At 23.5% G+C, this 17664-nt stretch overlaps 3 protein-coding genes across 3 annotated transcripts; all 3 read right to left on the bottom strand.

Annotated features, from left to right (window-relative positions):
* Positions 1–2254: 2254 nt before the first annotated feature.
* Positions 2255–3033, bottom strand: LOC105360122 (uncharacterized). The gene is made up of 2 exons (XM_011496921.1): positions 2790–3033; positions 2255–2439 (listed from the first exon to the last, which is right to left on the bottom strand). Exons 1-2 carry the CDS (start codon positions 2976–2978, stop codon positions 2278–2280), a joined length of 351 nt encoding a protein of 116 aa, XP_011495223.1. The 5' UTR covers positions 2979–3033; the 3' UTR covers positions 2255–2277.
* A 104-nt stretch (positions 3034–3137) lies between these two features.
* LOC105360362 (uncharacterized) lies at positions 3138–4321 on the bottom strand. The gene is made up of 3 exons (XM_011497253.1): positions 4236–4321; positions 3588–3627; positions 3138–3517 (listed from the first exon to the last, which is right to left on the bottom strand). Exons 1-3 carry the CDS (start codon positions 4284–4286, stop codon positions 3138–3140), a joined length of 471 nt encoding a protein of 156 aa, XP_011495555.1. The 5' UTR covers positions 4287–4321.
* Positions 4322–5022: 701 nt separating this feature from the next.
* LOC105360361 (uncharacterized) lies at positions 5023–17250 on the bottom strand. The gene is made up of 8 exons (XM_011497251.1): positions 17177–17250; positions 16491–16539; positions 16059–16408; positions 15696–15959; positions 15134–15229; positions 5505–5765; positions 5153–5262; positions 5023–5098 (listed from the first exon to the last, which is right to left on the bottom strand). The coding sequence occupies exons 2-8, from the start codon at positions 16525–16527 to the stop codon at positions 5023–5025; spliced, it is 1194 nt and encodes a 397-aa protein (XP_011495553.1). The 5' UTR covers positions 16528–16539; positions 17177–17250.
* Between the last annotated feature and the right edge of the window lie 414 nt (positions 17251–17664).

Here is a 17664-nt window from a genome sequence, read left to right as displayed (position 1 = left end):
TTTTGAAATTTTATCAACAATATTGTTGTTTTCAATAAACATTAATAATAGTTTCAACGCCTGTAAAGGAAAAATTAATTAATATTCTAAATATAAAATCAAAATGTTTCTTTATTAATTAATGAATATAGAAAAAACTAATTGGTGCACATAAATCCTATGGATATATTCATTAATTGATAAATTATGAATTTATTCATATTATAATTTTCGAATGAGATGATGGTTAAATATTAAATATTAAATATATTTTTATAAATAATATTAAATAATAAATAGAAATTCAATAACACAATTTTTAACCTTTTTAAAGGTATAAGAAATTTACCATGGTAAACAAATTTATAATGAAGAATAATGTTGAATATATTGATTGTAATAATATTAAAAGATATTTTGCATATACTGTTATTTTCAATATATTTGAGAAATTTTACATGTATATATGTGTTCATTAACGTGATGTTAAAGAGCTTAAAAGTAAAATATTAATTATATAGATAATCTTAAATGGATATTTAAGTTTATTATGAATAAAAATAAAAAAAAAAAAATTAACGAAGCTTCGTTTGTAGGAGATAAATATTATTCTGGGGAAGCTTAATAGTTAAAATAATATAATAAAATATTATTATAATAATTAAAACTCTTAAAATTACATATTAATTGTATATTTTATATATTTAGAAATGAAAACATTTATATTTAAAATTTTTTTAACGATTCAAAAAATTACTATAATAAATATAGCAAATTTAAAAAACTATGAATTTTGGCAAAACAAACAGAGTAAATAGAATATTTACCTTATTCTTTGTACAAAAGTCTCAAAAAGCCCATTGCCATAAATAAAACAATTTTCTTGACAGTATAAGAGATAATCATAGCGTTATTCATTGTCAATATGTTCATTTTCTAAAAAAAAAAAAAAAAAAAAAGATAACTACAATTCAAATGAATCATAGAGGATCGAGAGTAGGATTGATATGGACGATTTTATGAAATTTAGTTGAACTCGCATACGTGAGACATTTACATTTCAACGTCATTAAAATCTGTCACTTTCTCTTGGTTCATCTTCTTCTGACATCTGATGTCCATTACTCCATCCCGCCGTGCTCTGTGTCCATCGCTAAAAAACCGACGAAAAATGGAATCTTGCGACAAATGCGTAATCAGTAAGAGTGGGAGTTTTGGTGGGAGATGCACTTGGCGAACATTTTGGAGAAAATTAATATTTGATCATAATTTCAAAAAGTAAAGAATGAGTAGCTCGGGTTTTCAGCTCACGTCGTTCCTTTAAACGATTATCGAAATTATCAAATATCATTCCCATCAGTGTTCCAGAGTCACCTGACTACAAATTTCATTTCCCAGCATAATGCAGCCAACTGTAATTGCAATCCGATCGCCAGTAACCGAATAAGCGGATAATTTACAATTGGGAAAACGCTTATTACATCGGAATTATGTGTACTTTTCGCAGTCGAGAATAACCAATAACTCTTATCATACATCGGAAGTAGGAACACAGAGGCAAACGGAGGTCCTTTTTTTACTTATACAAACCGTAGGGAATCCTAATGTTTCTCTCTTTTTTATGATTACGTCATCCCGAGCACGTTATTAAGGATGGAAATCCTGCGAGTGGAGACTGCAGGACAATTCAGCATAGGAGAGTTGGTCCGTAGCTTCTAAGTGAGGTATGTGCAATGGATAAAAATTGGCGATTGCGGTTGTTTGTGCGTGGGATGTGATTGAATCAACATATTTTGAAATGCTTTTTGTAACAGTGAGCAGCGATGTGAATTTCGAATTTGGGAATGAGATTCCAAAAAAAGTTGGCTCTTTCCGCGGCGGTTTAATATATGTTTCAATTGTAACCAAATATTACTTTAGCAAATTATTATCGATTAGGTCAGAAGCTGTTTTGTTTTATTATTTAATGTCCTTCGTTAATCAATGTCTGGAACCCATAAACCAGAAATATTCTTGTCATTTTTTAACTAAAAATTTGAATAACGAAAATAATACGTATTTTTATTTTCAGGTCAAAATATATGAAGTTTCAAAATATTTCTCATACAATAGGTTTTCAAGTTTTAAATATATTAAAATTCGAAATAGGTAAACGAAAAGAGGAAATAAAAATACAAAAACGTTATTTATTACACGTATAATACATAATAATGTATGTTTATTATAAATTATATATGTAATTTATAATTATTATAATTTGAATATTTTTTCGGAATAAATTTTTTGATGTGTTCCTCTTTAAAAATTGTCTCTTAAATCTAATATAAAATCTTTGTAGTAGGAGGCAAATATAAAAATATTTAATTTGTGTGGCAGATATCCTTCCGGCTGCTTAGGATACAATTCTTTAAAAATTCCCATTAACCTTCCATTTTGTACAAGTGGTGCTCCAACGTTACCCTAAAAATTAATCAATATTAATTCTATTAATCAATTGTTGTTATTATAGATATCATTTATTTTTGTCATTAATTACTTTATATTGTTAATGATAATTTTCATTAATATACATTGCTTAATAATATTTGTTGTTTTAATTTCTATGTTCACTTCTAATTATTTAAAATTATTGATTATAAAAGCTATATCAATTTTCTTTACTTAATGTATTGTTAATTGTAATTTATATTTATTAAATTTATACAAATTTGACACTGAAAATTTTTAGTAGATACATTGAATTTAGAATTAAATTCAATTCTTATATTTAATAAAAAAAACCATTATATGAAAAGTTTTATAATTCTAACCTTACTCATCAGCGCAAGTGGTTCAGAAACTGCACAGAATACATTCTGAGTCATATCAATGGCGAAGCCCGTGCTTTCGGCTTTCCGTTCACACAGACGATTGGTTATACTTTTTATTGGGACAGTTTCCATCCAATTGGATATATGATCTTGGATTTCTCTGCCAAATGCAGCAACATCACCTTGCATATCTCGTAAAACTTGATGGGGTACACCGACTATCGTGACTGGTTTGATTTGAAAATAAACCAAGTGGAGTAACTATAAATTTTTTTTTCATATTATGAATATAATAAATTTTTAAATTCAATTTTTAATTCTAAATAAAACACATTTTTACTATAAAAATCACTCCCTTTGCTTTAAAAAGGAATATACCCTATAGATAAGAAGAGAATTCTGCAAAAACTCAAGTGCTACATTTCGTACATTTGCCCACTGTCTAACTGCCATCCACCAATGTACGTAATGTTTTGTACCTTCTCTGATATTGTTATTTCCAACGACTATTTCAGGTCTCTGATTGCCGAACGTATCCGCACACCTTTCAGCTGTTAAAACATCTCTATGTGAAACAAGAACTCCTGTGCACACATGATCCTTTTCGGGTTGAGGGTTAGTAGGATTAAAACGTTTAATTGATACAACGTAAGGAAATTCTCCTGGATCAGCAAATCGAACATTTACTCCATGTATTGGACTTCCTGATATGGAATCATAATTGTTACCTAAAGGATAAATAATATTTTATTACGAGTTTTATATCTCGACGATGTTTGAAAATTGTCATTTTCTTACACAAAATGAGAAATCCAGCAGCCAATAGATATACATCGATCTGCATATTCAAAATATAATATCGACAATTAATTTTATAATATTAATATTATAGTTAATTATATAATCCTTCAATGGCTTAACTATGCTCAATTTGTTTATGATTTAATGTTTATGGTACAGCGACTTATATATTAAAAGTACAATCTAACTATTTCATGACTTATTTCATGCATAGTTACATTAATACAATATATGTACTAATTCTTTGTTAATTTTTATTTTTTATAGCATAATGAATAAATATTGTGTATACAGATTTCATCAGGATAACGAAAACATTTCAAATTATCAGATATTTACATAATAATTTAATGTGATTAAAATTAAAATATAAAAATTCTCAGAACTATCGTTTACTTCAAATATTGATAAAATTGTGTGTATTAATGAACGATATTATTAATTATTTATGTCATAACAACATCCACAAGACAATTAAACATATATTAGTGAAAAATCGATATTGCCATAATTATTATACAGTTTTCCGAATTGAAATTAATCTTTAATAAACCTATATAGTACATCGATTCAATAAATTATTATTTATTATTTTTAACAATATGTATAATATTTATAATATATTGTCTGTAGAAATTAACATACATTAAAAGATTTACTTTTTCTGGAAGATCTAGTTCTAACTAAGTGAAACATATTCCTTTATGAATAGTTATTAACTGTTGGTTATATAAAACTTGGGAACCGTTGTTATTTAAATAAAATGAATTGATATGGAAATTCGAAATTGTAAATAAACATACATTTATCGCATACGAAACTGTTAACCCAATCGTTCGACTAATAATAAATTTTAACATAATAAATTTTCAATGTCATGATAAAGTTTTATTATTGCGTGCATTGTCGGCATTGCTCAACGAACGATAAATATTGCAATCGCATTGAATATAATATTAATATTAAATTTTTGTTATAACTTCCAGTCATAATTATTCGATTTAATCACTTTAATCTGAAAGTTTTAATAAGGATTTTTCATATTGAGTAACGATGTTTTAGTCTGATTAACTAGAATTCCGAAGAAAATAACAATGTTCATATTCTTTGAATTTTTCAGTTTTGGTCATTATAATTTAATATTTATTATTCAAATAGAGCGTCATAGGACATATTTATGTATTGTATTCGAAAATTCGTTTAATGCTATCACAATGAATATCGTAACATCATACACATTGATAAGAGAATTTATATATATTTTTATAAAAAAAAAAAAAATGTTAAATGGACAGTACATTTCTTCAACAGTTTCTCCATATACAAATTTTTTTTTCATTCTCAACTTACATGATATTGACATGCATTCAATATTGTAATCTATTTAGTTTTTATTAAGTTAAAATTTATTATGCAAATTACAAATGCCAATTTACTCGTAGACAATATGTAATACGTTAATTTTTAAGGTTTCTTTTTTTGCTACTGTACTGCTTGTGTACATTTTTCTTTAAAGATTAAATATTACATCTAATATATAATCATTATAATAGGGAAGGTACATGAAAAGGTTTATTTTATTTGGAGCATATTCGTCTCCACCAGCGGGAATTAAGTCTCTGTAAATTCCTAGTAACCTTCCATTTTGGATGAGTGGGGCTCCTCTGTTGCCCTAAAAACACAATGAAACCTTAGTTTTTTTTATAGTAGCGAATAAATGTTGAAATTTAAAACAAGGAATTGTAAAATAATAAATTAAAATAATGAACACTCAATTCCCTATATTATCGATACTTATAAATAATTGGAAATGTATTAATGATATTGTTGGTCATAAATCAAATATTACTAATGAAATTTAATAATCTTACAAAATTTAATATAAAACTAGTAAAAAATCTAAATAATACTAACTTTGCTCATTAATACAACTGGCTTATTAGCACCGCACACTACATTCTCCGTGACTATAAATTCTTCTCTCATTCTCCGTAATCTGGTTTCACATGTTCGTCTCGATAGAACTATCAATGAAGCGGTTTCCATGAAATTAGAAATGTGGTCTCGAATTTCTCTACCGAATGCTGCAACTACACCGGTTAAGTGACCCAACATTGTGTCTGGTATACGAGATAATTCCGCAGGAACTATCATCTCATTGACATTTTCAGTTAACTGTAACAAGTTTCTTTTCCTTAATAAATTTTTGTCATATTGAGGCTCTAAGAGATATTATATTAATGTGAAAAAAAAATTACCCTTAATATAATAAGGTCGTTGAAGCGAATAGTTCGACGAAGGTGTATATGTCGCATTTGACTCCATTGTGTATATGTCATTGACCAAAGTATGTGATATTTTATACCTTCTCTGATATTATTACTTCCGGCTATTATTTCAGGAGTATAATTATTTAAGTCTTCCATACAACTTTCAGTTGTTAAAACATCTTTACGTGAAACGAGAACTCCTGAGCAAACATGATCAGTTTCTGGTTGTGGGTTAGTATGATTAGAACGTTTAATAGATACAACGTAAGGAAATTCATCCGGATAAGCAAATCGAACATTTACTCCATGTATTGGACTTCCTGATATGGAATCATAGTTGTTACCTAGAGGATAAAAATTATTTTAAAACGAATTTTATATTTCAACAATGTTTGAGTAGGAATAATAAATTGTCATTTTCTTACACAAAATCAGAAATCCAGCAGCCAATATATATACATCGATCCGCATATTTAAAATATATTATTTGATAATTAATATAACATTTTATTTTCTAGTTAATTGTTTAGGTTAATATATCAAATTTAAATAATTATAATTCTAACATACTATATTTAATAATTTAAGGCAACTCATTATAAATTTAAAACCTTAGCCGCTTGTATTATATATACTTTTTTTATAGAAAACATAAAATGAAAACTGATATGCTATTTTATAAATGAAAAAATCAATGCAAATATTTGATAAATTATTTCTCAATTTTTGGAATTAGTGATAGATAAATAATACTTCTTCATAAATTTCTTCTATTATTGTTCTTTATAATCATTTTTTTTTTATAAATGAATATTTATTTCTGGAATTATAAAATTTTTTAAGTTATCAGATGTATACATAAAAGTCAAATGCCACTAAATATTTAAATTATATTATCTATTAATATTCAAATAATCCAATTTAATATTTAGAAAAATTCTAAAATATTCAAAATTTAGTGATGTTTCGTTCATTGAGAAAATGTTATTTTGTGAATAATTTTGTTCGTTTGCATTGATGAAAACGCATGATTATTTTATCTAAAAATTCTGATAAATATTTTTCTACTTAATTCAAAATATCAAATATTAAGTATTTTATATTCTCGTCATTATTATTTACTTTTATTATGTCACTGCTCAATTGAAAATAATTGCTTTATTTTGGAATATTAATACAATCGTTACGTTTTTTCTCTCAATACTACTTTAATTGTTATTTATAGTTTTCAGTATTATTAGAGATTTGTTATTTTTATTATATTTTCTGTATGCTAATCGAAAGTTTATTATCATTCATTATTATATTGATTTCTAATTAAGAATTTTTTCCCTTAGTTATAGCTGTTAATAATTGTTGCCATCACTTGCCGAAATAATTTGAATTTCTATTCAATATATATGGCCGCGATAATGTAATATGAAATTTTTTATCGTCATATTTTATTTATAATTTTTTTAATTATTATTTTTTCTCGTAATGCTTAAGAAATACAATTGTTTTTAAATTAATATTAAAGAATCATTAGATGTTTAGATTGAGATTTGATTGAATATCCTTTTATTTGTTTAAATTTTGTTAAATTAAAACTTTTGATGAACTCGGTTTTTTTTTAATGTTGACGCGATGATGACATAGTACTATCTAATTTAATGACTTAACACTCGATTTCTTAAAAATCTTCATATCTATAATTAATTTTATAATTTGTCTTAGTTATTTGTATGATAGAATTATGCCTCCACAATATTAATTTATATATTTTGCTTTTTTATTTTTGTTGAATTTTTTGTTTACTTTTATATTATTTGCATACACTTTTTTTAACTGTTATAACTACTTTGCAGTATAAGCGGAGAAGTTATCTCTTTTTCTAAATTCCAAACAAATATAACGAGCAAATATAAATTTGTCAAAGATAATTTTGCGTAAAGCTATTAACAATGATAAGCAGTGAATTATTATTTAATAAATATAATCTCATTTTTTTTTTGTATTAGTTAAAAATATTTGTAATACGAGTATTTTGGAAAATGGTACTTATTTTATAACTATTATCGAATACTGCTTATTTGCCTACTATTAAGAAAATATATATTTATCTATCTATGTATATATTCATGTATATAATGAAAAATAATATTTATTAAAAATAGTATATTTAATATAGCGGTCAGAATTAATGCTTTTTTGAGTTTTATGCTAGATTTAGAAATGAAAATTAGAAATCTTTTCATTGTTAAAATATAATTGAAATTTTATGATATTAAAGCATATATAAAGTTATACAAGCATATGTACTACCTATATGTACCAAATTCTTTATGTACCAAAAGCTCATAAGAATAAATATATTTTTTAACATATCTTAATAGCTATAGATTAGTTATATCAAACAGTAGTACATGGGTCAACAAAATTAGCTGCTAAATTTTTAATGCCTATTAAACCTTTTAATAACAGATTCTTCGATGGTCCTCAGAAAATTTAATAATCATATTTAATATAACGAGCGTAAAGAACTCGGCATGTACCTAAATAGTTTTTGACAAAAGTTATGAGTAATACAATCATTTATAAAGTTAAGAAAAACAATATTTTTAGCAAGCTGGATAGCACTGAGTTCATACCTTATATTATCGAATAAATTATAAAAAATCCATATTGCGTAATGTTTTTTAGTTTCCAAGAGTATGTAAATCTTATTTTTGTTAAAGATATTTAGTATGATTAATGTAAAATCCTTAAGTTTTCTTCACTTGTTAAAAAGGAAATATTTTTTATTAAAACTGTTTTCTTTGATCTTTGATTAAAAAATTTTCATCACATTGATAATTAATTATTTTCATGTCGTGAATAGTAAATTATTTTATACCTATTTTATATTGATTTTTAAAACGTAATCTAATTGTTTTGTTTCGTTTAAAAAAATTAACCAAGACTTTAGAGAAATAGTTTTGATCGATGAAAAGATAAATGATGTTAAATGATGATTAAATTTTATTATTTTTCTGTTGTATTTTAATAATGTAGTACAGCAAAAAAACACTCATGGATGGTATGCATACACGTTTAGCCTGTATATATATATATATATATATATATATATATATATATATGTGTGTGTGTGTGTGTGTGTGTGTGTGTGTGTGTGTGTGTGTGTATCAAAAATGTAAACTGAAATCATTTTTCTTCAACTTGAAAAATGCAATTGCCATATTCAAATAAATCGATGTAAAATTATAGAATTTACTACCTTATTGCAGTACGTTGCCTATAGAAGATACTTGTTTTTGTAATAAAATCGATCAAAAAATAAATAACAAAAGTGTCTGATAATGGTTAAATGATCTTGTAAACTATAAAATAAAACTGCGAAAGGTCTAAATAATATATATGAAGTCCGTAATATAAATGTTTTTATAATTTTAAAATCCTTCACCGCTTTTAAAAATGGTTTTACTTATTAAAAGGAAATAAAATATTTTTAAACAAAAGATTTTGTCAAATACTCAACACGTATTAAAATAGTCTAAAAATAATTAATCATCTCGGATGATTTACAACATTATTACGATCTTCATGACAAAATAATGCTCATTCACCGAAATATAATAAAATGATTCTATTAATAAAGTAAACAAATACATTGATTGAAACGAATATATTGATAGATGGAGACTATCAAAAATCAAATCGTACATAAAGAAATACAATAAAATATATTCTCAAAACGATTAAATCAACCTTATTCAATAAGAAAATAATAATTAATGGTATTGAAAATCGAGGATAAGTGTATTTAATACAGTGCATTATTGTTTGAAATATAATTATGTTATATTGAATTATAAATTATTACTTAAATTATCTACTATTAGATAAAATATATATTATTACTTGAAATAAATTTGTTACTCATATAATATAAAGAATGAAAAATATTGACGATAAAGTTTCATATAACAAAGGATATAAAACGATTTCATAAATACCCAATTTCTACAGTGTGCGATAAAAGTTAACATTTATTTTATTATTTAATAAAACAATAAAATATATAAATAGTTGATCAAAGATAAATTGTAAAAAAATTATAGAAATTATCATTTCATAAATAGAAACATTGAAAGTTTCATGTGTAAGATATGGATAAAAAAGGTAGGTAAAATTTGCAAGAATATCCCCTTAAAGGCTATAGGTATATATTTATAATTATTGAGCTATTAATAGTTATTGTTAGCTATAGGAGTTTATCTCATGTAATGCATGAAAATCAATAAATTTACATTCACCACTACCGTATAATATATATATATATATCATGTATATATGCATACTACTATAGTACATTTAGATTACTACACTTGTATGCAACTATTTTACATATAGATTACTACACTATGGTGTATGTAATGTTATTATATAAACAATAATTTTTATATAAAATAACTACAGTGTACGAACTATAGAAGAATATGATGAAAGAAAGGAAATTTTCATCACTATTTAATGTTATAATTTAGCACTATTGAAATGCTAATACTTCCGTTTTCATTAAAAAAGGTTAACAAATGTTTAAAACATTAACATAATTGATTAAAGGTATCATAAAGATAAATTTTACGTAGAATATAAAAACATAATTTCTTAAAGATAGAAATGTTTTTATGTATATTTCCTAGAAAAAAAAAAATTCTTAAAAGGCGAAATGATTGACGTTTTTCTAAAGTGGTATCTATTTGATAATTTATATAACAATTAATTACAAAAAGATAACTTAGTACTTAATAAATTTATTATACTTAGTATACTTAGTACTAAATAAACAACAAATAAAAGTAAATAAATAAGAATTTCAATTGTTATTTCAAATTGAAATGTAAACATAGGTTTAATAAATATATAAGTTTAATAAATAAAGTTTTTAAAAACTTTATATAGTCTATATAATGAAATAAAAAGTAAGGATAGATGCACAGAATATATAAATTATTGTAATTATTTGAAATATTTTGATTATAATATCTTCTCAATGCATTATTACATAATTGTTTGTAATATTACTACATATAATAAGTATTAATACTTAATCATTAATAGATAAAAGTATTAATTGTCCGATTAATTTTACGTTAAATCTCTTATCATCGCTCTTAGATATAATCTACATAATAAAAAACATATACTTTTTAGTGACAACAATCATTAATAACATTTCTAATTAATTTCAAATATATTTGGGAAATGCATTTTGATAATAACATTTGAAAATCGGCCTTTAATTTAACCACAAATTTTCGCCAATATTTGCTGTGAAAATATTTCAACATTTTCATCAGCTATTTCTTTCTTCTTTTGTTAGCTCGTTAATTATTTGGATTAATTAAAAGATACTGAATCGTAATAATACTTTATTCAACAGAGATCAGTCAGTCTATCTACGATTTAGTGAATGAATTTTTTTGAATTACAATTCAAATTTTTTATTTTAATCTATATATTTTTTTAGCGTATACTTAAAATATGTTGATTTTCTATATGGAAATACATACATTATGTATAAATGTCATAGACGTACAACTATTTATTAATTACTTTATTACTATATTTTCGATTACCTGGAACCGTCTGTTGTTTATTATTCCAATGGGTATTTTGTAGCTTGAGATTATTTTTATCCAGTCCATTTTACTTAAACTTTTATTGTTTCTGCTCACATTTCCAACTTTAGTATCCTGGTGAACCTTTTACTTAATATTTCCTATATTGAAGGTCCTCAAAAATCTGTCTGTGATAATGCTATAGTAATTCGAAGGTATGTATTCGGTTTTTTTACACTTTACATAGATCAATTTGTTGTTTTTCATATGCCATTTTCATGTATACGTGATATTATTATTATTATTATTATTATTATTATTATTATTATTTTATTTTTTTTTTTTGATAAATATAGGTTTTACAATAATTATGTAGATATAGGTATATGTACCATAATAATTATTAAACATTATATAATCGATGTTAATGTTTTTGTACTTTCGATCTTTTTAAGTAGTTTTTTTATTGTCACTATTTTTACACAAAATTTTCTTCAAATTTTCCTACAAAATACTACCAATTCATTTATTACATTGCTATTGAATTTATTAGACGTATATATTTTTTATTTGCCTTTAATTTACTTAATATATTATTATGTAGATGATGTAACATAGAAATATTAAGTTTCATTATTTTATATACTTCAATGTCATTAAATTAAATATACAAATCCATTTTTATCCTTAAATAATAATTTACAATTAGTGATTTTTAAGATAAATATTATTGATTTCTTTACATTAAGTGTAATTCTTTTAGTCTAATTTATTTATTACCTTAACATTATAATATAAGCTGCATTATAATATAATTATCAAATGACAAGATTGATTGATAGTATATAGAGTTAAATTCTTCATAAATCTTATGGATAAAATCAAAAGTAATAATACACTATTATGAAATCTTTAATACTAATTAACTGAATGAAATATAAAAAATCTTAAATATATGTTAGAATATTCATCTATAATTTTTGTATTGATAATGTTTCATACATTTATTTTATACATTTATTTTAAAATTAGATTATTAAATGAAGAAATAATCTATACGGAAAAATATTTCTCATCTTAAGTGAATGTATATAAGTAGTTGAAATAAATTATTTTATATACACGATTTTCCTTATAAATACGTAACAATGGTAAATAGGCAAATTATAAAATATAATGGAAGTTATTTTATTACTTGAATTATATTTAGGATATCAATAACTGTTACATAAGACTTATCTTATCAACCCGTAGGCTGACGTGATATGATGACCTTTTCGTATGCAAACTTTCTTTTTAATACCTGACAAGTCACTCTGATTAAATGATTTTAATTCATTTTCTTTAATTTTTTATTTACTTTTGTTTACAATTAGGTTATATTTATACATAATTGTATAATTATCTATTATTATAATCATACTTTACATTCAACCTGAAAGCACTAAAGCTATGAAGGCTTAAGATAGAAATTTATTATAATTTCAAGCTCTATTAAGCGCTCGAATTAGGAATAAAAATTTTGAATTTTTAAAATTAAGGGTATTATTTTTCATGCGTGGTATTTTGATTTTATATAAATTTACAGATACACTAATTTTCATACTCTATTTAAGAAATATATGTAAGCATCATCTGTAAATGAAATATCTATTATTGTTTTATTTTACTATTAATTTGAATATTTATGAGAAGTACTGTTGGTAAAGCCTTTCTTAAAATTAAAGATTTTTTTTTTTAATGTTTTGCTCGTTATCCTTTATTGATTATTAATCATTATTAATAAAAATATTTTTAAATTAAAAAAATTAAGATTTTTTTTGTTTTTCAGATATTATATAATAGAATACAAATACTTTCCAAATGTTATTTCTCTTTTATTTAAAAATCTCTATCTATATACCTCTAACATAAATACACAGATATTTGTTTAAGGAGAATAAAATTAATCTACATTTAAAATCATTTAATTACGTATGAATACATTTATTTGATTCATGATTCAATGTAAATAATTTCCTTATATTAAATGATTTTATTATAAATTTTTTTTTATTATAAATTTATGAATTTGAGACACACATATATATATATATATATATATATATATATACCAGAACAAAACACTTAATTTTTTTGTTTGACAGAGGCATATTTCAATATATTTTTTCAGTTTTTGACTAGAAAACTATCTTTTTGTCCTAATGACATTTTGAATGAAAAATTAATTGTATTTCATCAATTTCTGGTGAAAATTTTGTCACGAAAATAATATAGTTTTATTTATTATTGAAGCTGTAAGGGTGTTAGCGAATTTTCGATTAAAAAGAAATAATTTTTCATTAATTTGTACTTTTTTTTAAGTTTAGAGAGTAACTATAATTTCAATACGAAGATATTAAAACAAATGTTCCTTGTTGGTAAAAACAATTTTCCTTTATAATCAGCAATACTGGATCTAATGTACTCCCTATTAAATAATTTATAAAAATATTTAAATAATTAATATGTGTGTTATAAATACTTAATATTATTAATCTAAAGCTTTTCAAGATTCTTCTTAATTAATGTTATCCAAATTTGCACTTAATCTCTAGACTTTTTATTGTATTAATTTAAGATTAAATCTACAGGGATGTAAATTTAGACTCCTACAACTCTATTTTTAGACTTTGTATTATTTACTTTACTTAGGCCTTTATAGTTTTTTTTTTTTTTTTAATTTGTAAGCTGTGCCGATTTTGTATATCTTTCTTTTATTTCTAAGGAATATTTTGCTTACTTATTTACAAAATATAATTCTTTCTAACTATTTAACTTTCGTATAGTATTGAGCCTATCTCTCTTTTCTTGTCCTTACCCATTTCATTTATTACATATTAATAATCATCTTTAAGTGCAAATGTATTTTAATATATTTATTTATATACAAATTTTTTTTTCTTTAATAGGCTAAATAATATTATTACCTATCAGCGTGATAGTTAAATTTATTATAATAAAAATATTACAAATATTCATACTTACATTATTAAATTAATAATTAAACATAATAATATAAATAATAGATAAATAAATATATAGTTAACTCATGAAAAATGAAAAAGATGTCTGTAAATTAATACGAAAAAGATTCATATGTTTAACCCTTAGTATAAATAATATAAGTGTATAGTACAATCACATATTTTTTAACATAATTCTTTGTTAATACACACTTATTGTCGCAAGGATTAATAAAAAAATTGCACTTAAACGATTTGGAACAACGGTTTGAACTCAAACCAATCAATTTTATGCCGATTCTGTATCTATTTTTCTCTATTTTTATTTTTTTTTTCTATTAAAAAAAGGAACACTAACAAATGATATGAAAAAAATTTAATTAATATATAGAGTCAATGATGCATATTTATAGATTTACACTGATATTTACCATTAATTATATAACAACTGTTTTCTTTCAATATATTTTATCTTATAATTTAATTTGTAACAATCATATTTTATTTAAAATAATAAAATAACAAAACTAAAATCACAAGCTAACAAATATAGATTTATATTTTTAATAACTTTTATTATTAAACAATTGTATGTCTTATTAAAAATTACGTTTAATGTCTTCAATATAATCTTTATAGAAAGCAATCGACATAAAAATATTCACTTTATCTTCATGATTATTCCATGTTTGATCAGGATATGTGCCTCTATGAATACCTACTAACATGTCTTGAAACAAAACTGCAGCGCCGCTATTATCCTAAAATATATGCAATTTCGATTAAATACATGAAATTATTAATTTGAATATTAAGCTGAAAGTAAATTAGTAAAAATAATTTAATATAGAAAATGCTGAATTATATTTTAATGTTAGTAATAATAAAAATGATTTATGTTTTATTATAATTAACAAAATTACTTTCAAAGATATATGAATATATCCTAGAATTTAAAAATCAAATTATAGAGATGACTGGATACTTATTATAAAAAAATAGTTGTAATGGATCATGAAAACATTTAAATTGAATAATCCAATTATACAAAATTCTAATATTTTAATAAACAGTGTAAATTTATAATACATAATTATTAAGGCCCATAATATTAAAGACATAGTCGCTGTTTTATAAACAAAGACGATATCGGAATTAATAATAATAATAAATGTATAAGAGTGTTTTATACACAGTAGTAAATAAATTTAATTAAATGACACTTACATTGGTAAGTATGGTAAATGGAGTTGAGCGAGCACACAGATACTTTTCATTAATTTGATATCTTGTTGAATGAAATCTCTCGATTATATTCTGGCATTCGGTTCTCGTTATAATTTTTAATTCAGCAGTTTCCATCAATCGAGTTCTGACACCGAATTCCGAAGTACCAAATGCTGCAACAGTAGCAGTTTTTCCAAATAAATTTATATCCGGAAAGGGCCAGAGACTCACTGGGTTTATAGATGAGGGTACCATTGATGTTAACTAAAAGAATTGTTATTAAATTTCAAATGAAATTTCTTTTGTCGTAAAAGGATTAACTTATAAAATCTTATTTTACTAATTGAAACAACAATAACTTACCCTTATCATAGTAATGTCATTATTTATATATTGTGGTGTCACATGACGAACAGTGATCCATTCATTATAAGACATCCACCAAGATACGTGGAATATTCTCCCATGTCTTATGTTATTTCTTCCAATGATTATTTCGACATGTTGATTCGACGCAAGATAAAAGCAGTGGTCAACGGTTAAAACATCTCTAGGTGATACAAGAACTCCCGTGCAAAGATGATCAGTTTCCGGATGGATATTATTAATATTAGAACGCTTAATCGACGCGACATATGGGAATTCATCGATTTGAGCAAATCGAACGTTTAATCCAACAATTGGACTTGCCGATGTCGAATCATAATGGTGACCTAGACGGCACAAAGGTATATTACTACGAATTTCATATTATGATAATGTTTCAAGCGGAATAATAAATTGTCATTTTCTTACACAAAATGAGAAAACCCGCAATAACGAGGAGATACATTATCAGTATACTCTGAAAATATAAGTTTATACATGTAATTAACAATTATTCATTTTAATGGAGTAATATGGTAATTTTAATACAATACGGAACATTAAAAAACATTAAAAACAATAAATGAAATGTTAGCATGTGGTGTTAAATTAAAATTTTTTTATCCTTAATTTATCTTATGCCTTCTTATGGAATTTTATATTTCGATTGCATATAATTTATGGTATTGTTTCCCAGTCATGACACTTTATACTAAGAATAAATAAATATACAAATGGATATTTTGCAAATGATATAATAAAGAGACATTTTAATATTATTTACTTTATCAGTTTGTAGTAATTTTTAATAGTGAACTTTGATGCATTTAAGTGAAATATTAAAAAATACAGAATTTTTTAATTAACTATTTACCTATCGTTCATGATAAATTGAAAAGTAATCGCAAGTATAAATTTCTCTGCAAAATCATGTTAATTATTTGACATATAAGAAATAATTTTTTTTTTTTTTAATATTCTTCATTGTAAGATATTCCAATGAAAAGGAAAATACATTTAATTAGTTATAGAATAGTCAAAAATCAGCACGAACTAGATATATAATCTTTGGAATATAGATATTAAATTTTTTTTTAAATAATACATATTTTTACCTTTTGAACTAATTTATCAAGCTAACTGTACAGTTAATTTTTCAATACTTGATTCCACATTCTGTCTAATACTATTATTTTATATAGTCCAGCGATTTATATGATACATTATTTTATAAATAGTATTATTATACATATTGTCAATCTAATTCAAATATTTGTAAAATTCAATTCTGAATTTTTGAGTTATAGCAGAATAAATATAAATATTTTATATATAATTTATTAAAATAAAATATTATAGGCGAAGATTTATTCTTTTGAATCGAGTGAATTTCAGAAATTATCAGTTATTGACATAAAATTTAACTACGATTAAGCGTTAAAAGTTTTATTATATAATGAAATTTCAAAAGAAAAATATTTTTTTTTGTAAAATTTATGTCTTAAAATGACAAAAAGAAGAAATGTGACGTCATTTCTTCGCAGTTATTTAGAAAATGAGAAATTTCAAAAGCAAAAAAATTACGATTATTCTTATTGATAAT

The sequence above is a fragment of the Ceratosolen solmsi genome, unplaced genomic scaffold, assembly GCF_000503995.2.
Source record: "Ceratosolen solmsi marchali unplaced genomic scaffold, CerSol_1.0 scaffold13, whole genome shotgun sequence".
NCBI classification, from domain to species: Eukaryota; Metazoa; Arthropoda; class Insecta; order Hymenoptera; family Agaonidae; genus Ceratosolen; species Ceratosolen solmsi.
Note: the sequence above shows the minus strand (reverse complement) of the source record. Positions and strands in the feature narration are given on the sequence as shown.